The sequence below is a fragment of the Ictidomys tridecemlineatus genome, chromosome 1, assembly GCF_052094955.1.
Source record: "Ictidomys tridecemlineatus isolate mIctTri1 chromosome 1, mIctTri1.hap1, whole genome shotgun sequence".
Classification (NCBI taxonomy): domain Eukaryota; kingdom Metazoa; phylum Chordata; class Mammalia; order Rodentia; family Sciuridae; genus Ictidomys; species Ictidomys tridecemlineatus.
Window position 1 is genome coordinate 182,696,451 of NC_135477.1, and position 25,605 is coordinate 182,722,055.

A 25,605-nucleotide genomic window follows, 5' to 3' on the forward strand; every position below is an offset into this window, starting at 1 on the left:
ATAGAGGCAGCCAGAGACCACAGTGCTTGACATTGGGAAAGACAAGGTCATTCACTGCTGCCAAAGGAGATCAGGGAAAAATGAAGTTTGTTGGCTTTTACAGTACCTTCTGTAGATTCTCTCATTACCTGTTCTAAATGTTACTTCTGTGCTAATGAGTACGTGTGTAGAAGCAAGTTGAGCTTTACCGAGAAGGGCATCTCCTCACAGAATTAAAGAATTGCAAAGTGTCTGTTTTTTAGTGTTTAGAATAGCTGAGTAGAATGCACAGGTCTTGCTGATTTCTTTTCTTCTCATTTACTATTGCTGTGTTGATAATCTCTCCTTCTTGGCCAAAGTTCATTTTAAGTCCTACAGTCTCCAAGAAGTATTCTCGACCAAATAGCTGTGTTCTCATTATTTCCCAATCAACAACCAGAAAACAAAACAAATCAAAACAACAACAACAACAAAACCTTGTCTATGGTATGTGGTGAATTGAAAATTAGTTTTGTGAGTGCATCTCCTTTTGGTTAGTGTGTAAAGTCTGTGTGCTGTGAGTTATAGGCTTGTCGAGCCAGAAAATGTTGGAAGGAGATTTGATTGATGAGAGTTTGATCTCAGACTTTGGTCTCTTCATGCTATAGTGCGAGAAATAATATCATCATAATAATAGTTACAATAGAAAGCAATGCTTTAGGATTCCAGCATAAATAAAGATAATAGTAATATTTAATATTAATCCCATGGTATAATATTCTAGCATAAAAGTGTGTAGTCCCAAATCCAAACCCAGGGGTGACAGTATCATCAGGATAAAGAGAATGTACCTGCCCTGAAGCAGGTTTAGCTTTTCCTGGGAACTAGTTCCTGCTCAGGTCCAGGTTCTGGGAAGTTCAGGGACCCACCATGTGGCTTACTGCTGTGTGTTCTCAGGCAACGGGATCAAAGCTTCTGTGTCCCATTCCCCTCAGGAGGTTATTCAGTTGGATCAGTTCCTTCAGGCTGCATCTTTGTTGAGGAGATAAGAACTCTCTAGTGGGTTTTTCTTTAAAGCAAAATTCATTTAATTTAAAAAATCCTCTATGATTATGAAGTTGCCTTTCCTTTTTTCTCCATTAATAGCCTTTCTTTATGAATAGGTTAGTTTTAATGACCCTTATTTGGCAAAGGAAACTACCCCTCCAACATTTATGTTTTGAAATTTTACTGCTTCATAAACTCTAGAATGGTTGGTTTTTACTGCTGCTTATATGGAAGTTTTGGTTATTATAAAGGTGTGTTGGCTGAGGTTAGCATTGACTCAAACCAAGAGTCATGAAATAAAAGAAGAACCAAAAGAGATGTCAACACGGGGAACCTTCCTGGCTCCTAAAGCCAGGAGCAGCAGTGCAAGGTCTTGCCTTGGCCTCTGGCCTTGATTGTAACAAATGTGATCAAGTGTTAGGTTTTAGTGACCAACCAGCTAGGATCAGCTGCCAGTATATTCATTTATAAGGAAGAAAAACATTCCAGATAGGTTGGATGCTGGTAATAGACCCATTCTCTCTACAGTGGAAAAGTCCAGATTATAGCAGAATATTGCTTAAAAATCATGAAATTGGACAGGTGAGGTGGTGCATGCTTGTAATCCCAGTGGCTCGGGAGGCTGAGACAGGAGAATAGAGAGTTCAAAGCCAGCCTCAGTAATGGTGAGGCACTAAGCAACTCAGTGAAACCCTGTCTCTAAATAAAATACAAAATAGGGCTGGGGATGTGGCTCAGTGGTTGATGCCCTGATTTCAGTCCCCACTTAAAAAAAAAATTATGAAATTGAATCTAGGCCGGGAAGGAGGCATTGAGACCAGCCCTTATTCACCTTCATTTAGATGTGGGCATTGTCTGTTCCCTACTCAAATTCATAAAACATCCTCTAGAGCAGATCACTTATAGAAATCATCTATAAAGGTAATTTCATTTCATTCCTGTATATTTCTTACTAGCTTTGTTCTTGCTGTATCTCAGGTTTTGGATAGCTATATTTAAAGTCTCATGTCATGAATTGTGCTTAATGAAGATAAACTCAAGAATTACAGATACCTGCCACCTCCTGAGGTTGTAGTGACAATTATAAATGCATATAAATCATTTTACATGACACCTGGCACATAGTAATCAAACTAAAATAATTATAGTGATTTTTTTGGTCATAAATTTTAGTGCTAAAGGAAAAATTACAAAACAATGGGTTAAGAGGATTTTTTAAAAAACTGTCCACTATTAAACATGCTTTCTGTGTCTACTACTGAGATGGATGACCTAAAACTTGGTTCGACGTCCCAATGCAGTCCCTCCATATCTTATGGCCATGGAACCTTTTATTAGAGCTGAAAATAAATGCTTAATACATGGTGTCAAATTGCAGTTATAGAAGGGAACTCTAGGGACCTGTCTGTCCTTGTCTGCTGTAGCCAGTCTGTTCGGGCTGTAAGAGGCCTGTAGAGGTGGTGGCCTGGCCTCTGTACTGTTCAGCTGTGACTTTCAGAGCTCTCTTTCCAAGTATCTGAGCCTAGAGGCATTTCTTGTTTGGTTTGGATGAAAGTAGTTAGAGCTGCTGTTAGCTTCTTTTTCAGGTGAACATTGTAACACAAACATTTGACTTTCCACTATGATTTTATTATCCAACTTGTTTTGAAATTTTCAAGCAATCTCAAAGCTTTTGAGGAAGAAATGGGGTTTAAGTTCTAAATAAATAAAGGAAAAAAAAAAGAGCCTTCCACAAGTTTTGGCAGTTTATATTGGAATAACCTTGACATTTGCATGTACACAGATAAAAGGAGCTTACTCATCCACGGATCAAATTACTTATTATTATTTGGCCCTGCTCCTCTTCAGCTTTCATGCTACCCGGTGACCTTCATATGTCACTTATGACTTTTAAGAGTCATTGCCAATATAATTCAACAAATAATGATTTAAAAAAAAAACTCTGCTAAGAATATTGCAGAGTTTATTTCAGAAAATTATTCAACTTGTTGCTGTGTGAGATTAGTTATAGAGGTTTTTTGTTTTGTTTTGTTTTGTTTGCAGGGAGGTCAGGGGATCTTGGGGGAAAATTCTTAGATTTCGAATGTATTTTAAAAAACTCACTTTGTGTCCACTTTTTGGATACTGTTTTATTTTGCTAGAGCTGCCACAATAAGTACTGCAGGTGGTGTGCCTTAGACAACAGATTTCCCTCATCCTGGAGGCTAGGTGTATTCTCAGAGTGATTTCTTCTGAACAGCTCTCCCTGGCTTTTAGGCTGTTGTGTGTTCACATGCTCTTCCCTCTGTGCTTGTCTGTGTCCGTCTCTTCTTAGAAGGACCCCAGTGATATTGGATTAGGGCCCACCCCAATGACCTCATTTAACTTCAGCCCTTAAATACCCTATCTCCAAGTGCAGTCATGTCCTGAGGCCCTGGAGGCTAGGACTTCAACTTTGAATTTTGTGAGTGGGTGGGGGAACAGAATTCAGCCCATTAGCTGATGCCTTTGACAATACATCTTATGTCATAGGAATGCAGTGAGCATATCCATTTTCTCATGGCACAGCTTGGTTAAGCTCTGCTGCGGTAGATGTTAGGTGAAAGATTAATTTTTTTTTTTAACTTAAGGAGACTATGCAGTTGCCACCACCTCTGTATAAAAGTGCTGTGCATTGCTCTCTTTTTAAAATGCTTATTTTTCCCATCTCCTGTTTCACTTCTTCAGCCCTTAGGATTAGCTTCTTCAAAAATGAACCTATGGCCCCCCCCAAATTATAGAACAACAGGAAAATGTTAGTTTTTTTAACAGATTTATCTATATATTCCTTTCTTCTAAGGCTGTCTGTTCATTTAGAAGCATCAACTAAATATTTGTTTGTTCCAGTGAAGGAGATTAGTAAGACAGTTTTTAAAGGCTAGCATAGAACATAGAAATCTATTAAAAAGGAGGGTATCATTTACCCAGGAGCACTATGGATGATAGTCACTGAAATGTATGATATGGTTCTGGTGGCTAGAATATGGGGCCTGGTTAACTATCCTTTCATGAAAAAGGTGATGTAGGAACATTGTAAACTCATGTCCTCTACAGTTGTTCATTTAGAATAGTAATGAAAAGCCCAGAGGAACTCTTGAAGATTAAATTAAGAATGACACATTTGAGTTGTTTTTGAAAAAGGGGGAGATTACTTACTAAGCATGTGACTGTCCATCACATAAGCATGTGATATCTTCCCCTGGTCTCTCATTTGTTCCTTTTTCTTTCTAATAAACTGAGAATTAGAGGTATGCAGAAACTAGAGTTGCCCTTCTCTTGGGCAACTCTTCACAAATTAATAATGCATATCTTTACCATAGCTTATGAATGTTCTTTGAATGTTGTTGTACCTACAAGCTAATAAAAGCTCAAGTCAGCTTGACATTGGGAATTGTAACTAGTAAGCATATATGTGGATTAAAAATTAGTGAGCCTGATAAATTTGAGGTTGATTAAAAAGGTAATTTGAATGACTGTTGGCCTCCTTGTGTCATTCTTGAGCCATCCTCCTGCCTCCTGCAGCGATGGTGTCAAGCTTTCTGGTTCCACCATCTTTATTCTTTTGTTCCTAGATTTGCAACTTTTAGTTTGAGCCTGTAATTTTAAGATTTACTGATTTGGCTAATTTTCCCCAGTTTTTTTTTTGTTTTGTTTTTTTGTTTTTAGTCAAGTTTTCTTTGTGTTGCTCACTCCTGGGTTCAATTGATTCTCCTACTTCAGTCCTGAGTAGCTGGGACTACAGAAGCTCCTCACCGTGTCCGGCTCCCCCACATTTTCCTGCAGAAAAGTCAGTTCTTTCCATCTGAGCCACCACCCTTTTTATATTCCCCCAGTAGAGTGCCTGCTTCCTTCTCAGCAAGAGGGAAGCCACAGGGGAAGCAGTGGGAAGCCTGAGGTAGACCAGGAGCCGGAAGAGGCTCTGCTCTGCACTACCTGCTGAAATTACTAATATTTTATCTTTCCTGGCCTAAGTCTTCTTCCTTCCAGAATTATGGCTGTCATGTAGGAAAGGGAATGTTTCTTTAGTAACATTTGTTTGTCTTTAATGCAGATACTAACTACCAAGAAGAAAACCAGAAATGGCCCATCAGCCAATAGAGCAATGCCACATACACAGTAGTCATGAATTCAGGTAGTACAGAAGTAGATGGAACAAGAAGCAAAGGCCTTCTTTCTTTTCCTATTCTAGTTTTTCTCTTTTTCAGGATTTTGTGGTTGTTTTGGAAAAAAGGCTAATACATGTTTTAACATCTCTCTATATTTTTACTTTTAAGTTTACACAAGGATCATATAATACACACTTAGACACTACATGCAAACTAGATCTTGGAGAGCTTTCGCATCAGCCCATGAGCATGTGCCACATTTTAATATGGTTGCATATTAGATGCTTTCTCTTTATGAATGTATCATATTATGGACACTTATCCATTGTTACAGCAAATGAGAAAAAGATACTTTTGAAGAGATAAATAATATTTTTACAATGAAATATGTATATATGTGGAGGGAGAAGGAAAAGTCCTGGACAGTCTTTCTGTACCTTCTTGGCAAATCAAGCACTGTAGATTAATGGAATATTTTAGTAAGGGGAATTTCATGATGAGCACAGGGCTAATAAGAAGAAAAACATGTATAAGCAGTCCTGTAAAGACATTATAGAAATAAAATATTTACTAATACATCTAATAACATGTAACTGGAAATTTAAAAAAATTATCACCATAATGCTTAAAACCCATTTTAACATTCTGGACTCCTATTAATTCTGAATGTAAATTATTGAGGACTTTATAAATCAAAGCTAAGTAATAAAAATAAAGGTAGCTACACATATGTATAGCATTCATTTTAACTCAGATGGGGAATGGGAGATTTTTATTTAGTGGTGTTTACACGTGTATTTTTCAAATCTTTAAATAGTTTATTCTTAAATAGTTAAAGGAAAATTCTGAGCAGAGTTTATTTCAGCTAAGTTTAGAACTTTCCTAAAACAGATTTCTTTGAACATAATTAAAGCCATTTTGTTCCTTGCTACTTCCTCAGATGCTTGCAAAACATCAGATAGCAAGCAACACTTTATGGTCATGAGCTTAGACATCTTCCTGACATTTTTCTCAGGAAAGTGATGGGAATCTGTTTCAGTGTATTTCACCAAAAAGTTTGCTTCAAATATAATTTGAAATAAATGAGAAGAGGGTACTTAGTACATCTTTTATACATGGAGTAAAGTAGCACCATTTAGCATTCTGTTCTGGGTATATAGATGTGTTCACTTCATGGAAGAGTCACTGAATTTATGGTTCATTTACTTTTCCTTTATTGTATGTCAAAATAATTTATAAACTATTATAATAACTGGAAATAAAAATTTACACATTCTTATTTTGTGTGTTACAGAATGTCATTCCCTCCCCCAGCTTTATTAATTAATTCATCTATTTGACTGGGCAGTTTTTGTAGTTTGCAAGGATGTACACCTGTAGTTGATTTTTCCTGTTATATAAGACAGTGTCTGCATAGTTTTCAGATATTTGGTCTTAGAATCTAACCATGAATTCCTCTATATAAACCAGCTTAATTTTTTATAACATTATCAAATTTTGAAAATATACATTTGAAGATTTTGAGATGTTTTATTTTTAACTGTTCCTGAAACGACATTAGTAAATAGAAGCTATGAGCATTTTCACGTTAGTTTTGTAGCTTTTAAAATCCTACTCTTTTCAAGCATCTCTGTCTCAGAAATCCAAGCAGCATGAATCTTCTTTTTAAGATAGACAGAACCAACCAAGATCTTCAAATCATTGTTTTCCCAAGTTTCCTTGTCTTCAAAACAGTTGTGTAAATGGAGGCTCTTAAGCAGGCATCTGCTTTTGTGATACTATTTGTCTTTTCAACCTCTGTCTGGTAAGTTGGAAAAAACCTATTCCTCTTAAACTTAAAACCTATGAAGTTTTCCTCAAGGAAGGCTTTATTTTGTTTTAGTCTGCTTAGTCAGGTACTTTGGTGAAATCCTATTTTATCTAGTAATGGTAGAAGTGTATTTTGATATGAGATGTAATTTCATTTTGGAAAATAACTCCTGTGATGCTTCTAAGTTATACATACTTAGAACTTATACTTACTTAGAAGGCGAAGAATGAAGACCCTGACCATTTTGTAATGTGACTTCTAAAAGGTGCTATACCTTCTAACTCAAAAACCTATCCCATTGTCCTGTTAAACCTCGTCCCTAGCCAAGCCGTAGGCTTCTGTTCTGGTTTACTATCCCTGAACTTTACAGCATCCTGCCTATGGCCCTGCCAGTCTCAGGTGCTATTCCTCTGATTTTCCCTGAATGGCCATCTCAGATGCTAGCTAATCAGATTTGTTGCTTCTCTTCTGTCCTGTCACTCCTACCATATAACTAGGAGAGTTAACTAAGGACTGTGTTCCAAGACCCCGTAGATGACTGAAGCCAAGGATGGTATTGAACCCTACATATACTAAGGTTAAATACATAAATATACATATTGAGAGATATGTATATATATACACACAAATATATGATAAAATTTAATGTACAGATTGAGCATAGTTAAGAGATTAGCAATAACCAATAGTAAAAGCAGAGCTGCTATAACATATACTGTAATAAATGTTTTGTGAATGTGATCTCTGTCTCTGAAAATACATCTCAAAAGTGACAAACAGGCAGATAGCATGAACAGCTTGAATTCTCTGGGTGAAGGGACGATTCACATCCCAGGTGGGATGGATGGGAAGGTTCCATATTTCATCATGGTACTCAGATGGTGCAATGTAAAACTTATGAGTTGTTTATTTCTGGAATTTCCTGTTTAGTATTTTTGGACTGAAGTGGACACCTGATAACCAAAGCTTAGGACAGAAACCAGGGATGAGGGGAGAACTGTGTAGCAGCAGGCATGGTACATTATCCTTGTGTTGGCTTATGTGGCCTGTGACACATAAAGTTGCCAGTCCTTTGAGGACAGGCCCTTGTGCTGTTATCCATAGTGCTAGCAAGATAGGACATTTACAAAAAGTTTGTTGTACAGAATTGAGGCCTTTGAGTGTCAGGGCTTTAAGTGCCAATTTGTTTGTTTCTCCAAAATTTCCTGATTTAAGGTTTGTGTTCTTGTTTCCTGGATATTCAATGATTCCCTTTTCCTTTCCCCTTGGCTATAGCCTACCTGGTGATATAATGCCCAGCCTTTTACTTTTCAGCATTTGGGTTTGGTAGAAGATTTGATTAGGGTCACAAAAAATTGTTGGTTAAAAAGAAGCTTTAAATTGCCTAAATATTCATTTGTTATGATTTTTTTATTAGGAATGAACTGAGAAATACTGTAAAAATGTTGTTTATCCTGTAGTGGTGAAAAGACATGAATTAAATACCAGTATATCTACTAAATTGCTAGTGAACAGGAAAATCTGAAAAAATATGATTAATATACTAGTTGGTTTAAATCTTGTTACATGCTGTTTCAGTTTTATAATGGTTTGGACTTTGGGTGACAACTACAGCCAAATGTTTCCCTTAAAACAAGTAAGATTCAGTAAAGATTTACAATGTCTTTGAAGAACTTTTAAAAAATGCATTCAGTTGACTTCTTACCATTCAGTTCCTTGTTTTGGAAACATTAACCAGGACGTGAAGAATATAGCCAAATTTTGTTTCAAAAGCTGATAGATGAAATCTCAGTTGATTCTTTTGACAATGTTTGAAAGGTTGTTTTTTTGTTTTTTTGTTTTGTTTTGTTTTGTTTTGTTTTTTGTTTTGTTTTGTTTTTTTTCTTCTCATTTGACATGCAGCAAGGACATATGGGCGAAGGAGAGGTAACATTATTGTTTCTAACTTTTGAATGTATTGGTTGTGTTTGGAGAGGACCCAAGCTTGCACTTTCTATAGCCTTTGAGGGGAAGGAAGGGGTAAGGGAAGGCAAAGCACAGAAACACAGCTTTGATCCTCCATGGCCTCTGTGTCCTAGTTGGCATTCCAGACATTGTGTTTTGAAGGAGTTAATGAGCTCTAGTCAAATTGCCAGAATGCTGGGATTTTGATTTAAATTCATGTGACTTCCCTATATTACATTATATATTCAACTTACTTATATCTAAAGATTCCTCCCCCCCTTTTCTTTTTGAGGGAATTTCTTGGGAGAAAAAAAAATTAAAAAAAATTTAAAAGCAATAATGTAGACTAGTCTCAAAATACCTCATTATCTTTGAGGCTCAATTTCACTTAAAGTAATTTGGGTCAGCTGATTTTACCAAGTAAGCATAAAACATTTGGTTTAAAATAGGCTGAGCTAAATAAATGGCTTCCTATATATTTCAAATACTGGGGGGGGGGTGGGTGGGGAAGCTCTAGAAGTGTTAGGGAATCTTAAAGACTCATTTCCTAGAGGTGCCTGAATAAACCTTATTTTTGCTGTCTGTAATAGTTTTGCCATTTTCCAAGCAAGAAGACAGTTAAATAGCTAAGATGTAAAATCTAAGTGGTTTTTGAAGATCATTCAGAAAACAATATCTAATTTTATAATTACTTTTTGTCTTCATTTGACATGGTATTTAGGATAAATGTGCAATAAAGATACTGTTATTGTTTGTGTTTAGTAATGAAAATTAAAGACAAGGGTGGCCGCAAAAGGGTATTGGGATGTTCTGATAAGGGAAGAGCACTTGAAATAAGTTTTAGAGGACCCATTAGCAAGTTCTTTTTGTAGAACTTAGATGTAAATTGGCATCTGAACAGTGACAAAAAGCAGTGGTTGAGAGATTTTGCAGTTATTTGTAGCTCTGTGTTTTGTTGATGGTGTACAAGTTCCTATTTTCTGTCAGGTAAACATGGGAAGACTGTCCACACAGAGGCATCTCTGGTCTTTTCTCCTTTTCTGGCAATATAATTTTCAAACAACAAATTTAGTGACTAGTTTTTAGAAATAGACAACATCCTTGGTGAGCTAATAATTACTCAGCTAATAACAAATGTGTCTTTAGCATGCCTGTGGGTCTTATATTCAGACAGTGAACTTGGGTAACAATAGAATAGTAGGTGGGTTTTGGTTGTATCCCCTTAGTAAAGGTAAATAAAATGAGCGTTCACTTAAAAATTGACTTGTTCATTTTAAACCCATTCTTAGAGGAAATTGGGCAGGCTGTGCTATTTGATCTGTTGAAGAAATTTAAGGGCTTAGCATCTTACAGTCAGATCCCATACTTAGTGTCCATATCTAGTGTGCCGGCGGCCCTGGGGCCCTGCCAAGGCAGTGCAGTCTGCTGCCAACTGCTTTCAAAGGAGTGCTCTCTCCTGCTGGACTTCCCTTTCACCTCACTGAGGCTTCTGGGTCCCAGTGGGATACTCGAGCAGCCCTCTATTTAACCATGTACTTTCTCTGACTCAGTTGGGACTTAAAGGTGATGGGGACTAAAGAGCATATCTAAGTGATCCTATTATTCAGTGAGAAAAATAAAAGCAGTTTTATTGGATCTGCTGCTTTCCTTGTTCTTATGCATAGTAATCAGTAACAAGCAGCATTTCCTGTTAGCTTTCTGTCCTGCTTTCTATTTCAGGTCAGTCTTCATTGTTCCCAATGGAAGACGGGTTCCTGGATGATGGCCGTGGGGATCAGCCTCTTCATGGCGGCCTTGGCTCCCCTCACTGCTTCACTCACCAGAATGGGGAACGGGTCGAGCGGTATTCTCGCAAGGTGTTCGTGGGCGGATTGCCTCCTGACATTGATGAAGGTATATTTAGAAAAAACTGTCTACAGTAGGGTGCTTGTGGTGGCACATAGTAGGGCTCTCGTCTTTATAGCTGCGGTGCCATCTGACTCCAGAATTCGGACTCCATGGCATTGTTGTCTTACAGAGCCTAGGTGCAGCGGTGAGGAAGGCAGGCTGCAGGGACCTGCTGAAGCAAGGGGCGCATTCAGTGAGAAAGAGCGCGGGTCGCTGGGAAACGGGCAGCCATTCTGTTGTCATGAGTACACGTGGTGCTGCTCATCCTGCATTGGCCAACTCAGTTATGTGTCTCCATCTTTCTTTCCCACCTTTTATAAATGCTTCATAAATGTGCAGTTCATTGTTTCAGACTTTTAAATCTTAGGTTAATAGTGAACTTTTGATAAATGTAGCCTACAATTGTAGCACAAGAAAAGGAATCTTAAAAGTTATTCATTCAGCAAATATTTACTTGCTTTCTAAATGCTGTGCACCACCCTCAGGCTTGTTTACAACAGTAAACAAGATGGAATGTCCCTGCTTGCATAGAGTTGATATTCTGGTTAGGGAAGGCCCATTAAAAATATGTACACATGCAAGAAAATACCAGAGTAAGTATTGAAAAGCAAACATGGTGACCTGAGCTAGTGATGCAAGTGGTGAAGGAAAGTCTCTTTGTGGAGGTGAAATGTGAACTGAGACTTTAGTCAGGAGCCAGCCATGCCAAGGGTTAGTGGGACCAGTTATCTAGGAATCCGCAATTCATCTCTGGATCTAAGTAACTCTAAGTAAAATTCAAAGTAGACATACAGTGATCATATATCTTGGTTGCTTTCTTCTAAACTTCTTTGGTCTTGGTTTCCTGAATGGAAATGGAAGTAAACTAATTCATATTTTAAGAATACAGCAGGTTTCTCTAAAAATCTGTTGTGTCCAATAATAATATTTAATAACTCACCATTTAGACTGGAATTAAAACTTATCAAGCCACTTCATTTTCTACAAGATGATCAGTCTTTTGGAAGGCTGAGACAGTAAGGGTTCTGAAAAGTCAAAGATTGAAATAAGCACAAGGTTTGGTTTGTTTCCCCCCACACACACACACAATGAAATGTCTTGGGGAAATTTCAATTTAGTCTGAAACCATCTCTATCCTTTCCTTAGAGAGCATATCTTGAAGAGTATTGTGTTCTATAGAATTATGTTCTAAAAATTTCAGGATTTATGAGGAATATAGAGGGAGAACATTTAAAACCAAGTGAATCTGTACCTGCGACATGAAGAAAAAAGAGAATTAACCACTGGACATGTCACAGACATGGATGTTATGATGGCTGTGGGGATCAGCCTCTTCATAGGACCAGAGCTACAGGGTTGTGAGGACTCAATGCAGCGTGTGTTCTGGGTAGAACTCCAGATCAAAAATTGAAGGAAGAAGCTCAGCATGGCAGGGGCAGCCTCAGGGAGTACTAAATATGTCCCAAACCACTAGGGCAGTGTGAGAAGAGGCAGAGGGAACCGGGCCTCTGGACCTGAGGACGTGCAAGTGGTCAGATGTCCTTCAGGGTTGGAGATGCACCTGTGCTGAGAGAGCCCTGGTGGTCCTCATTCCAGTGTGCTTAGAGCAGAGTGGGGCTTACACGCGCATCTCTGGAGCCCAGGCTTTTGTCTTTTCTGATGGCTGTCATTCTCTTTTCCATGTTCGGCTGATGTCATTCTCCTATTTATCGGTCTCACGTGAGTCCCCTGTAATATAGAAACAGGCGTAGCAGAACAGACTGTCCTGCTTCACAGTCTGGGGGAAATGAAAACAGTTCCTCCAGGATGGAATTTGAACGTAGTCCCCATCTCAATTTTTTGTTCTTCCTGACTTTCATCAGGTTTCCTTTACAATGCTTAACCAATTTTTTGCAGAAGCTTTTTGGAAATATATTTTCCTAGAATTTACCTGCTAGTTATCCAAATATATGATGAGGCACAAATAATATCATTAAATTAATGGTTAAGTATAATCAAGTCTTCACTTTTCTCTCTCTCTCTCTCTCTCTCTCTCTCTCTCTCTCTCTCTCTCTCTCTCTCTTTTGCTATCTTTCCCTTCTTTCCTTCTCCCTTCCTGCCTGACTTGGGTTTCTTGCTGTCCAAGGAGGTGGGCTGATAAGAGGAGTAATGACAAAGTCAAGGGGTGTGTTTTCCTGTATGTGCACAGGGCCCAGGAGCCTTGGCAGCAGCAGGCATGGTGTGTACAGGAGTCAGGGCCAACCCAAGCCGGAGCACCAAGCTAGGAGACAGAGGAGTCTAGCAGGGGCTGGAAGATTGGTTATATTGAACAAGTAATAAGGGTGTTGCAGACCAGAGGAGCTAAGTTTCTCACCATGAGAAGGGAACTTACAAATATGGAGGGAAGGCTAGAAAAAACTGAGAATTTAGAGTAGAATTTGGAATACTAATGTAAGATCATAGGTTTTTATAATACACAGATATAGAAATAGCCATCAACATGCATGTACATGTGCATATTTCATTTGTTTTCTAGCTTTGTTCACTGGGCAGACTTGGAAATAATGAAAACTCACTAGTAATGAACCTGTGGCACACCCAAATTTTAGTTTTTTAAGTATCTTTTGCCACCAAAAGGAACCAGGACTTCATAAAAAAAAAATAGTTGATTCTAGAGCTTGAGCAATGGAAGGTCAGGATGAGTCTCAAGTATCTTGTGCCACAAATTATGGAAGTGTTTAAAAAAATGGTAGGGACACGGCAGAGGACAAGGAAGTTCCTATGGGCAAAATCAGGGATAATATTTTTGGACAAAGTGAGCATCAAAATAAATAAGGAGAGAATTGGATTATATGACTTATAAAAAAGTAGGCCTAGGGCTGGGGTGTAGCTCAGTGGCAGAACGCCTGCTTGGCATCCTTGAGGCCCTGGGTTCAATCTCCAACATCTCAGAAAATAAATTTTTAAAAATCTTTGTTGATATAAATAAATGAATAATAGGGAAAGAAGTATTACTATTTAATCCTAACTAGTAAATATAGAAGGAATGATGAAAATTGGTAATTACCATTTGGTGATCATCATTGAGGTAGTGGATAGAAGCAGGACTCTTCAGAATGCCAAGGCTAATGAGGAAATGGGATATTGGTGACTACACAATATTTCTTTGTAATAACACTTATCAGATACAAAGGGGAAAGTGATCTCCTTGAGATGGAGAACCCAGGCAGATACCAACTTGACCAGTGATCAAGCTTAACATGTCCAGTGTAGTAGGATAGGACAGCAGACTGTCATCATGGTGGTATTTGTATTCAAATGTGTAGCATGAATCTGGTCATTAGTAAACAGAGTACAGACTCACATCAAGGGTCCTTGACTTATCACAAATTACCAAAGACTGAATACCTTATTAACAACAGAAATTTCCCACAGTTCTGTAGGCTGAGAAGTTTAAGATCCAGGCCATAGCAGGCTCAGTGTCTGATAAGGGCTAGTTCCTCATAGCAGCTATCTTTTCATTGTAAGCACACATGGAAGAAGGGATAAAGGCTGTCTCTGAGGCCTCTCTTACAAGGGCATTGATCACATTGATGAGGACCCTGCCCCCAAGACTCAATCATCTACTGAAGGCCACATTTCCAAATACCTCACGCTGGAGGTTAGGTTTCAACATGTGAATCTGGGCAGGGGTGGGGAAGGGACACAAATATTCAGAGCATAGCAGCATCCTGTAGAATGAATGTGAAAAATGGAAGAATGGGGAGCGGTTCCTAATTAAAAAGGACCAGTGCTGCAGGGTTGTGAGGGCTCGATGCAGCGTATGTTCTAGGTAGAACTCCGGATCAAAAGGGGAAACAGGGACATTGTTGGGATAGTTTGAAATGTAAATGGAGTCTGTGAATTGGGTGGTAGTGTTGTACCCATGTTGATTTCCTGATTGTGAATACTCTATATATTGGTATATAAGGAGGTGACCTTGCTCTGAGCAGATACCAACTGTCGTGTTTTGGGGTTACAGAGTATCTTGTCAGAAAAAGATGGTGTGTGGGTGGATTGCTAGATTGGTTCATGCATGTGCAGATGGAGTGGGGAAGGGGAAGAGAGAAGGAAGAGGGTGAAGGCAAATGTGCCCAACATTGATAGCTGGTGAATCTGGCTGAAAGGAGTTCTGTGAACTGTTCTCGGAGATGGCAGATTTAAAGCTTTTGTTAATAAAACTACTACTTTAAAAAAGTAACCCTAAAATATTTGAATTTTTTTCTTGTTCATTAGATGAGATCACAGCTAGTTTTCGTCGCTTCGGCCCTTTGATTGTGGACTGGCCTCATAAAGCAGAGAGCAAATCTTATTTTCCTCCTAAAGGTAATTCCCAAGATTCAGTATATAAGTACAGTTTAACCTTATATTGTTCAGCGTTCAGCCTTTTCATAAATGTTTACCTTCATCGCAACATTTCCTATTTTTCAGCTTATATTTTTCTAAGTGGTCTTTAAAATTTCTATATAACTTACTTTTAATTCAAATTCAATTCTACTCTATTTTACTACAAAAGTGAATTATGCATTGATATTATCAGATTTTTGGTATGAATATTAAGTTTTAATTTTTTTTATATTTTTCTATTCCTTTTCCTTTCCTTGGTATTAATTTATACTTTCTATCTCTTGAAGAATTACAAAGAAGATAGGAAAAGGTATAAGCCCTTTCTTCTTTTTTTTCTCAGGCTATGCATTCCTGCTATTTCAAGATGAAAGCTCTGTTCAGGCTCTCATTGATGCATGCATTGAAGAAGAAGGAAAGCTCTACCTGTGTGTATCAAGTCCCACCATCAAGGATAAGCCAGTAAGTGCAGTCTAGCGTAAAATAGCTGTTAGTTTTTGCCTCGATCCATCTGCTATATTTGAAAAACATCTTGATGTGTCTGTTGTACTTAATCGACATGTTTGTAAGTAGAATCTAAATAAAAAGGTTTTGTTATTGTCAGGTTCCTAACATTGACATTCTGTATATCGTGCACATTATTTTGACATTGAGTATGTAGTTAGTTGAAATATTTGGTAAGTCTTCACTATTTAAAGTCTTCACTTGAAAAAAAAATATTTTACAAAGGTAAAGCAGCTGAATTTCTTCTGAAGAATAAAACTCAAATCACAAGTATGTTCCATGTCTTTCTATCTCTATCCTCTCTTGGATCAAGATTTTACCCAAAGAATCCTTAACTTTTTACCTGTGATGCTTTCCCAAAGTAGAATTGATTATGTGTATTCTCGTAAAGGTATATTGGGTGCTATTTTTTCTTCCTGGAAGTTTTTCTTTATCATAGAATTTCATCATTAGGGAGTGTAGTGATGAACTTGACCAATCAGCAGTTTCTTCTCAGCCAGGTAGCAGTTAGTGAAGAGACACTTCTCTACCATCCAGATAAAGTGGAGCACAGATTGGGGTGCCCACTCAGGCAATGATTTGTGGAGCTTGTATTGGTGTCTGGGTCAGGAACATACTTTTGAGTTCCTGTGGCCTGGATTCTTTCTGCTTGACTTGTTTATGTTCCACGCCAATTCTTATAGGTGTTTGAATTGGGTACCTCTGGCTTCAGACATTATTGGTGTGCATATTTGGAAATACCTTACGTTTGGTGTGGGCACCTGTAGCAGTTAGTAAATACAAACAAATTTAAATGAGGTACATGATTCTCAATTGATTGTAATTGACATACTGAGTCTTTATCACAAAATGGTTTATTACAGATATCAGTGATATTTTTACTTTGAAATGTTTTTTGAAATAATGCAACAGATTTATTAAAATCAGAAATAATTTGCATTTTCTGTACATATGTTGATTTGGACATTCAATCCTAGTTTATCACTATAAGCTGATCAGTGTCAGATACCTTTTAATTATGCAGATATTGAGGGGTTGGATAGAGTAGAAGACCCAATAAGCTGAAAAAGAGCTAATTATCTTACAAATAAATAAAGACTTGCTAAGTGATTTGGCTTATAGTAGACATTGAAATTGAACTTTCCACCTTGGTTTAGTTTGCTCTAACAGATGAAATGAAGGGTTAAGATATAGATTATTTTTAAGTCTTTGAGCTTTATACCTTTTTTGATTTGTCATGACATAGATTTTGACTTTTAAAGATACAATACTCTTCGATAATTTTAGACCTTTTGATAATGAGACACTTTTGGTTTCTGCACTCCCTAGGTACAGATTCGGCCCTGGAATCTCAGTGACAGTGACTTTGTGATGGATGGTTCACAGCCTCTTGACCCAAGAAAAACTATATTTGTTGGGGGTGTTCCTCGACCATTACGAGCTGGTATGATCAAACATCCCAAAACACTCCCTGCCCTTTAAAATAAGAAATATAAAGATCATTAGGATGAACTCTTAATGAGTGTTTGACCTTATTGTCTAAGAGTGAGAGTTCTAGCAATCAGTTTTGTGAGGGTTTGAATTTACATGCTCTGCTCTGAGTGGCCTTGGACAAATGACATAATTTCTCTGATTTTCAATTTCCCCATCTGTCAAGACAGTGGAAAGTGCATGTGCTTTGTAGGGTTATTTTGGATCGAATGGGGTAACCGATGTGAAGGGCTCACATTATCTTTCTCATCATTGTCTGAAGAAAAAAGAAGCCCTTGCAAAGTAGCTTATGTATTGAGCCACTCAGTGCTGGTTTCCCATGTCCTCAGTTGCTCAGCAGCTATTTACTGAGCTCAGCTGTTTGCTGAGAGCTGTTTACTGGCTCTCAGCAATGCATCATGTTTTTAGAGTAGTAATTACAGAAGAAATTACATTTCCACCATCTAGTAGCTTGGGGTTTAATAGCATGAATGTTCTTTACATAAGATGAACAGAAATGCAGTTTCAGAATTGTAACAGTTCATGGAAAGGATGCTTTAATTATTTCAAATTTTATATGAGAAATAGATGAATAGCTAGACTATAGGAAAAGGTAACGGGTTTTGATGGAGAGAGGATGCAAAGCCCCTCTTAATTAGTGTTTAATTAGTTATTTATAGTAAGAAAGACCTTGCTAACTGGTGACTATACAACAATAACATGGATAGGAAGCAAAACTGGTTGCCAAGCCCAGGACTGTCACTTAACAATCTGAGACTTTGGACAGATGGGTCATCTTTGTGCCTCAATTTCCTTAGGAAATTCTTACCTATTTCCTAGAGTTGTTGTGAAGATTAGAAAAGAACATGTAAAACCACAGAGCCCCTGCCCACAATTAAAAAATTAATGATTAACCCACTGTACTACTGGTCATAGTAATGAGTTTAATTAATAATGACTGTAATAATGTGAGCTCGGAGGAAAATGAATTACTTTGAAGGAAACCGTCGATGAACCAGATGAATTTTCCTGATTTAAATGCCCCCTTTGCTCCCCTCATGCAGTGGAGCTGGCTATGATAATGGATCGGCTGTATGGAGGTGTGTGCTATGCTGGGATCGACACGGACCCTGAGCTGAAATACCCAAAAGGAGCTGGGCGAGTGGCATTCTCTAATCAACAGAGCTACATAGCTGCTATCAGTGCCCGCTTTGTCCAGCTGCAGCACGGAGAGATAGATAAACGGGTAAGTCCTAGGCTGCTGAATGGGGGAGTTTTGTATTGCTGTAATTGACAGCTGACAGTTATGCCTATAGAGTCAGTCACATGTGGGCTCTAAGAATTGCCTCTGAATTTCTTCTCTTTGATTTTTGGATAGCTGGACTAGGACACTGGACACCGTAACAACTTGAGTTAATTTAATCTTTCCTAGACTGTCACTCCATCCTTTCATTCATTCAATAAAAATTTACTGAATTCTCAGTTATGGAAACATGAATGCATATAATATCTCCTGATTTTTAAAAAAATCTTGGAACATCATGAATACCCAAGTCTATTTCTCAATGCACGGTGGTAACGTGTTATTGAATTAATTCACTTCTAGATCCATCTTGCTTAGAAATCCTTCATTGTAATAGATGAAATAGAAGGAATCATCTTTTTATTAGCAGTCTGTTTTTCCACCTAAAATTACGTAGTATTACTTAGCATTATTTTCAACACTTTTTAAATTCCTCTTTGTTGGATTTACCCTCTGAATCACAAGACTGGGAAAGAAACCTTTTTTCAGTATATTATATCAGCGCTCTGTATTCTATTATGTCTTATTTTTTTTCCACAGATTTATTCCTTTTCTTTGTGTTTCATGCATTCCACAGATGTTTTAGTACCTAGGATAAGAAGTTACCGTCCTCATGAGCCCACATTCTGATAGAAACATATTTTATGCCAGTATTACTGAATGTGTGGCCTGTGAGCCAAAGGCCAGGCCAGAAACTGTTAGTAGGTTGTGGTGAGATAGGAATTTACACCAGAATCTGAATCCACTGCATGACCAGGTGCAGTGCTGGGTTCAGCCGACAGTGGTTTTTGATGAGAAAGACCTTCCTCATGAGGGAGGCAGCGTGCTGAGATGCATTCTGGTGCAAGTCCTATTTTGCGGCAGACCAGCACTCTCATTAGTGCTGATGTTGATACCCAGCACTCGGGGGCCTTGTGCTAAAGTCTTTATTGATTGGTTTTCCCGTGGTGTGGAAGCTGGCAAGTCAGTAGTGGTCTACACACACCGTTTATATTTCACGTCATGTGTTTTCTGCTTCAGTGGCAGTAAATATTTTGAAATAATAGTGGTCATTTACAATACTGTGATTATGTTAAGCAGAAAGGTGTACATTATAAACTCTGGTAAAAGGGGCAGGACTCATTGCAGTGTATGTTAACATGCCTATTTGCTTTTTATTCACACTGAAAAATATCTGCACCTCAATGTAATATAAATTTCTACTGTAAGTTTCGGAGTTGTGTTCATCAGAAATTCAGGCTCAATTTATGTCCTCTACAATGACATCCTGTGACATGTTCTTGCCACTCTGTAGATGACATTGAGTGGCCTAGAGGCCCGAGCCTCAGGGCCAGCTCTGTCTGCCCTTGGCATCTTCCATGTCACTCCTGTCCCTTCCTTCCTGGCTAACCTTTGTGAGGATTCCTTTCAGAACTGGATGGCCCCAGTGGTACCAATACTGTGATGTGAGGGAACCTCCACTACGGGTGTCTCCTGCACTAAGAATGACCAGCTATCTTCTAGCTGGTGAGCTGAGAGCCATGTGACTTTTATTTGTCAAGAGGCTCCAATGACAGGTTGGCCTATTGAGTACTGAACAGCCCAGTTTTATAAATTCACCTCTGACTTTTAGACTCAAGTAAACCATTCTTACTGACAAAACTAAACAAGGTTTCAGATTGTGAGTGCCCTGGCCAGGTCCTGTTTCACCAGCATTCCAGGATTGTGATTATGACCCTTGATGTGGATGCTGTAAATAGAAACTGTGAGCCCGCTCGGTGACAACTCAGATGCTGGTAATGCAGAAGTCAGGCCCCTTCCCACTGGTCACAGTCATGGAGTGCTTTTTATGGAACCTGGGAGCTCTTCATAGGTTTTGTTTAAATTACAATTGCACCTATGACAAAAGTCCAGATCCACTAGTGAAAACAAGGGTTTGAAAATTCCCCATGAGTTTAATCTCATAGTGTGCTGTTCTGAACAGCTGGCTTCACTTTCTGATTTCTAGTGAGATCCTCTTTTCCCTCTGAAGGATATTTATTTAATAAGATGAAACCATAAAAGCAAAAGGTGTAAAAGTCTTATAACCAAAGTTCTTAAAAGATGGTCCGCCTTCATTGCAGTAAAGGACTTGTTGGCCTTCCCTTTTGGGCACGTTGGCACAGATTCATCCAGATGGTGGAGGGAACCGCACTGTATTCCTGGTAAGAGGTGCCTGGTCCAGTCACGACAAATGTGAACTCCCTCTTTATTGTTTTGTTGCAGGTGGAAGTTAAGCCATATGTCTTGGATGATCAGCTGTGTGATGAATGTCAGGGGGCCCGTTGCGGGGGCAAATTCGCCCCATTTTTCTGTGCTAATGTTACCTGTCTGCAGTATTACTGTGAATATTGCTGGGCTGCTATTCATTCTCGTGCTGGCAGGGAATTCCACAAGCCCCTGGTGAAGGAAGGCGGCGACCGCCCTCGGCACATTTCATTCCGCTGGAACTAAAGGCTACCTAACTACAGTGCTCGTTTCCAGGCCTCAGAATAAGTGCACTCTTCGTCCTTCTGACCCTTCCTCAGCCTCTTCACGCTGGCATGTCCTTTTGTAGCAGTGTGTAACTTAACAATAGTATAACGAAAAGAGTGACCTATGGTATAGGTGTTTTGTAGATCCTTGTGTCACTGCAAACAACGCGTCTGAACTCCTTTTTGTATTGGCACCTGCTGCGTGGAAGTTCTGTTCTCTTGCTTTGCTGGAGACTAAGAGGGTCCCAACTTCCTGCAGCATTTTCTTAGAGGAGAGAGAGAAATATTAACACAGAAATGAAACAATAGAGTATTTTGGGTTTTTAATTAAATTATTGTTAATAATATAACATATAAGAATACTTTTATTAAGATAACCATGCAACAAGAACACTATCTGTCTGTTCTGACACAGTTCCCCCCAGGGAAGTGCTTCTGCCTTTTCCTTCCTTTTCTTCCTTTTTTTTTCCTCTCTCTTTTTTCCATCCCCTTCTAATGCTTTTAACAGCAATGGAGGAAGTGAACAGTCACTACCAGGAAAGAGCGTGTCACAGCACACAGATGCCTGAGCAAGGGTGAGCAGCTTTGTAATTCATATTAAGGGTCCTGAGGCTGAAGAGAACTCACTCTGCCTCAGCATTATTAGGACATCAGAAAAAAATAGTCAAGTAGGCAGAGCTAGGTTTACTTTCTTTCAAATATTTAAAAAAGTTTAAAAATTCAGAATGTAAGAATTGGGTAAATTTACTACTGAGGGGAGTGCACTTATTTATTTAACTGACTTATTTGGTCACAGCCCCAGGAAACCTACCAAAGCTAGAATTCATGACAACTGGTGGGAAAACTAGCATTTCCTCTCCTGAAGAACAAATGTGTGCATTTTGTTTTTGATATTATATACAAACTCTATATCCTAATTCACTAACACTCGTCAGGTGTCAGCCTTTGCTCTCCATTTTGACATTAAAAGCAACAGATCTAGAGATACCTCAAGGATTCCATTTTTAATTTTGTTCCAGAACACTCGTAGCCAAAACCCAGAGACAAAAACAAAAAAAAAAAAACAAAAAAAACACAATATACAAATTGGCTGCTGATTGGCTTACTTTTAGATTTAAACTTACTTTGGATATCCTGTAATTTAGTTGTAACATAGAAAACGGAAAAAAGTTTTAAAAAAAGTTAAGTAGTTGCAAAGTGTTTTGCACTGTTGAACTAAGTAACTGTGTAAATCTGTGCAAAGGTACGTATGTTTATCTTACTCTTCCTATAAAATAAAATAACCTTACAGTTTCAGAACTTAGCATGGGACATAGTCAGTGTTTGAAGTGCCAACTTCATCAAGTAATGCATGCTTTCTTATAAATAAAATTCTTGCTTCGAAAGGCGTTCTTATGTGTTGAACAGTATGCTTCAGGAGTAAATTTAAAATAGTCTCTTGAAGTCCTAGTCATGGAAGTAACTTTTATTTTAATTGACATTCTTTTATTAAATGCCCTATCAACAATTCAAAGGATTCTTATCAGTGTGCAAAACAGTAAACAACAACAACAACAACAACAACAACAACCTAATGGCAATCTTGCTAGTTGTGCTACCTAACAGTTACCATCTTGGATCCTTCAAAACCAAAGACTTGCCTAGCACTGCTGTGGAACCATCTGGCTGATGACCCCCACTGATTATCTTTAGGAAAAGCAGTCCTTTATTTTTGATACAGGCTTTAATGAACTATACCTGTTAAGTTCCAAAGGTCAAAATGGAGGCATTGCTGTCTAGGAGTCCAACACAGAGAGGGAGCTGCTTTTCAAGAACTCCCTGTGAACAGTAAAGCAGTCATGCGATGGAGGGTGCTAGCTAGTCAGGGACTTTTGTTTTCCTTTTCTCCTGAACCACATGATTCTGATCAGAATGTTCATTTGCCTCTTTTGATTCTTTTCCATGCTTGTAGGTGGCTTGGGGTGTGCTATGTGCTGTTCCTACTCAGTAAACAGGTGTGGTGAGTTAACAAGAAACAACACTGTTTGAAAACTAGCTTTGGATAATAATTTTCCCCTTTGTACATGACCTGCTGAATTTCGGTACAGTGTTTTTGTAGCTAACTTATTTTGTCATGCACATAATGTATATTTGTTATGCACTACTTTTGTATATCTTGTTTTTCCAACAGTGAACATTTTTAGGCACACTTTTCACTGACGGGATATCTCTTTATGCAATACCTCAATTTTTCATATTGCAAAGAGTAGCTTTTTGTACTTTTATTACTGAGAGATCTTCATATACTTCATTTTTTTAATATAAATAATTTTAATAAATTTTATTTTCTTATATTCTGCTTTTTATACATTTCAGTGCTCTGCATACATTTTAAATTATGAATGTTGTGCACTGGCAATGCTATTTTAGAGTCTGCAGAGAAGAGAAAGCATGTTGCTTAAACATCCCTCCCCGGCACCAGCTCTTGGTGTGCCTGTAATTTAAGAAATAGTCTATGTAAAGTCACAAATTAATGAAAAAAAAATTCGCATGAAAATGACAGATAACACTGTAGTTCCTAAAAGAAAAAAAAATTAAATGCATAAGCATAGGGTAGAAATTTAAAATAACAAAATTGTCTACAGCTTCTTACTAAGTTTTTAAAATTATTCATAAAACGCAGACATTTTTGGTGAATGTTTAGCCATTTTTAATCTTAATAAATTGATGTTAAGTGTTTGATTCAGAGATGTCTGCTCTTTTAAATTATATATAAGGAAAAAAAATAGCCTGCCATGGGACAGGTGTGTAATGTTAGTATGCATGACTAATGTAAGAAATTGTTATTCTACTAATATTTACTTGTGATTGTGTGACAAGCGTGTTTACAGATTATTTGGTTACACTTCAATTTACAGGGCATAAACAATGATTATCTATTACTCTGAATTTTATTGATTACATGTCCTTCAGATTACATGGGATTGTAGTTGGGAGTTACCATGTAACTCAAACATAATTAACATGTAATTAGTTTACAGATTTTAGGGTCTCACTTCAATTTACCAAGCATGTAGTTCTAGCGCACTAGCATGGCACCAGCCATGTACTTACAATGTAGTTACAGAGTAATTACATGGTTATTTTTGCAATGTAAAATAAAGTGTTTCTGATTATTTTCTATGTAAAGGAACCCTCGCCCTCCCTTTTCTGGTCCCCACGCTTTGGTATAATATATATACTTCTCCATACACAGACCTCTGCAGAATGCAAAATAAAACTTGCAGTGAATGAATTTAGCATTTTATGAGAGTGCTGTTGGAAAGACTTGATAACTCACCCCTTTTGTTTTGAAGAGTTGAATCTTCTGTTAAAAGGTGATTTAAAACTTGAATGTGATGAATTGTGGCAAGTTAACTTCAAGTTATGTGCAATACTTATTTCAAACTTTTGAAAGATCTTTGCAGTGTAATTCTTTGTTTTTAATTGCAGACATTTAAAAATGTCATTTTCTACTGTTAAGAGTAATCCTCTTTCTTGCTGGTGTTTCTAAAGAAAAGAATCAGAAATCAATCTTTCTACTAATGTAAATTTGAGATTATTTTTAAAAATGGAATAAAAGAGGTTTTGGTCATTTGCTTTATTTTATTATCTTATTTTAAAGCTACTGTGATTGATAGCATTGTAAGAATTGGGACAATATTGTATTCAACTTTTATTTTTTATATTTTTAAAATTTAAAGTATAATTAGTTTTTATAATTTTCATCAGATTTTTGTTATATTTTTTGGAAGTGAAACTTTTAGCAAGTGGGTGTCTAGTTTTTACTAATCCCTAATTTTTTTCCCAGTGTATTGCTCATATTATCAGAAGGAAAAGTTATTTAAGTGTGTCAGTTAATTGTACTACTTGGCTGAATTTCCATATAGTTTTTACTGTGTATGGGGAGGTTGTAGTATTTATTATAGCATTTTAAATAAGGGTAATTCATTTTTTATTAAAGTCATTTTCACGTTAAGTTCCTATTTTTGTATGTTCTACTCTTAAGTTATATAACACAGTTCCTTTTTTAAAAGAGTTCATTTGTTGAAGTGCTAGTGGAAAATTAATGTTATTAAATAGTTTGCAAATGACTATTTATACCAGTATGCATATAATTTTTAAATATTTGTAATGTGAGATGTTGAATGAATAAAACTTTTAACTCAGATTTCTTTTAATATTTCTTTTCAACATAAGTACATTATGTTTCCGTGGTTGGGAAAATATCCCTTAAAAAAATATTAGGTATACCTTTGGACCAAGGCAGGGCAACCAACAAGGAAAATTGTTCAGTGGGGGTGCCCGTGGCGAGCTCCCCTTGCTGGCTTCAGCCTGGAAATGTGGGCGGCTTTCGGTGTCCCTGAGCGGCTGTTGGCTCACAGGCCCCAGAGTTCCTTTTATTTGTAGCCCTCTCAGCCTGGATCTGAGTGTTCAGCCACCTGCCTAAGGCCAAATGTCAAAAAAAAAAAAGTAAAAGAACAAATGTTAATGTAATGAAGTCCACATCCGGGAGTTTCAGTTTGGGATGTTTGTCAGGAAAGATTTCTGGCTCCTCTGCCAGAGGACTTAAAAACAATCTCTGTTTTTTTCCTTTTTTTGGTGCTGGGGAATGGAACCACGGGCCTCACTCATGCTCAGCACATGCTCTGCCACCGAGCTACACTCCCAGTTCAAAAAGCAAGT

General features: G+C 37.8%; 1 protein-coding gene across 4 annotated transcripts in view; it reads left to right on the forward strand.

The window, feature by feature from the left end:
- The window catches only part of Cpeb4 (cytoplasmic polyadenylation element binding protein 4), a 65,706-nt gene extending 40,616 nt beyond the window's left edge, over window positions 1-25,090 (forward strand). For 2 of the 4 annotated variants that reach the window (XM_005334108.5, XM_021732328.3), the window contains 7 exons: window positions 8,842-8,865; window positions 10,603-10,776; window positions 15,025-15,114; window positions 15,476-15,594; window positions 16,966-17,080; window positions 18,171-18,352; window positions 20,654-25,090. In XM_005334108.5, coding sequence (XP_005334165.1) covers window positions 8,842-8,865; window positions 10,603-10,776; window positions 15,025-15,114; window positions 15,476-15,594; window positions 16,966-17,080; window positions 18,171-18,352; window positions 20,654-20,881 — 932 coding nt within the window. In that variant the 3' untranslated portion in view covers window positions 20,882-25,090. The remainder of the gene's footprint in view (window positions 1-8,841; window positions 8,866-10,602; window positions 10,777-15,024; window positions 15,115-15,475; window positions 15,595-16,965; window positions 17,081-18,170; window positions 18,353-20,653) is intronic. The other 2 variants (XM_005334109.5, XM_005334111.4) reach the window with 1 other exon arrangement.
- The last annotated feature ends 515 nt before the right edge of the window (window positions 25,091-25,605 follow it).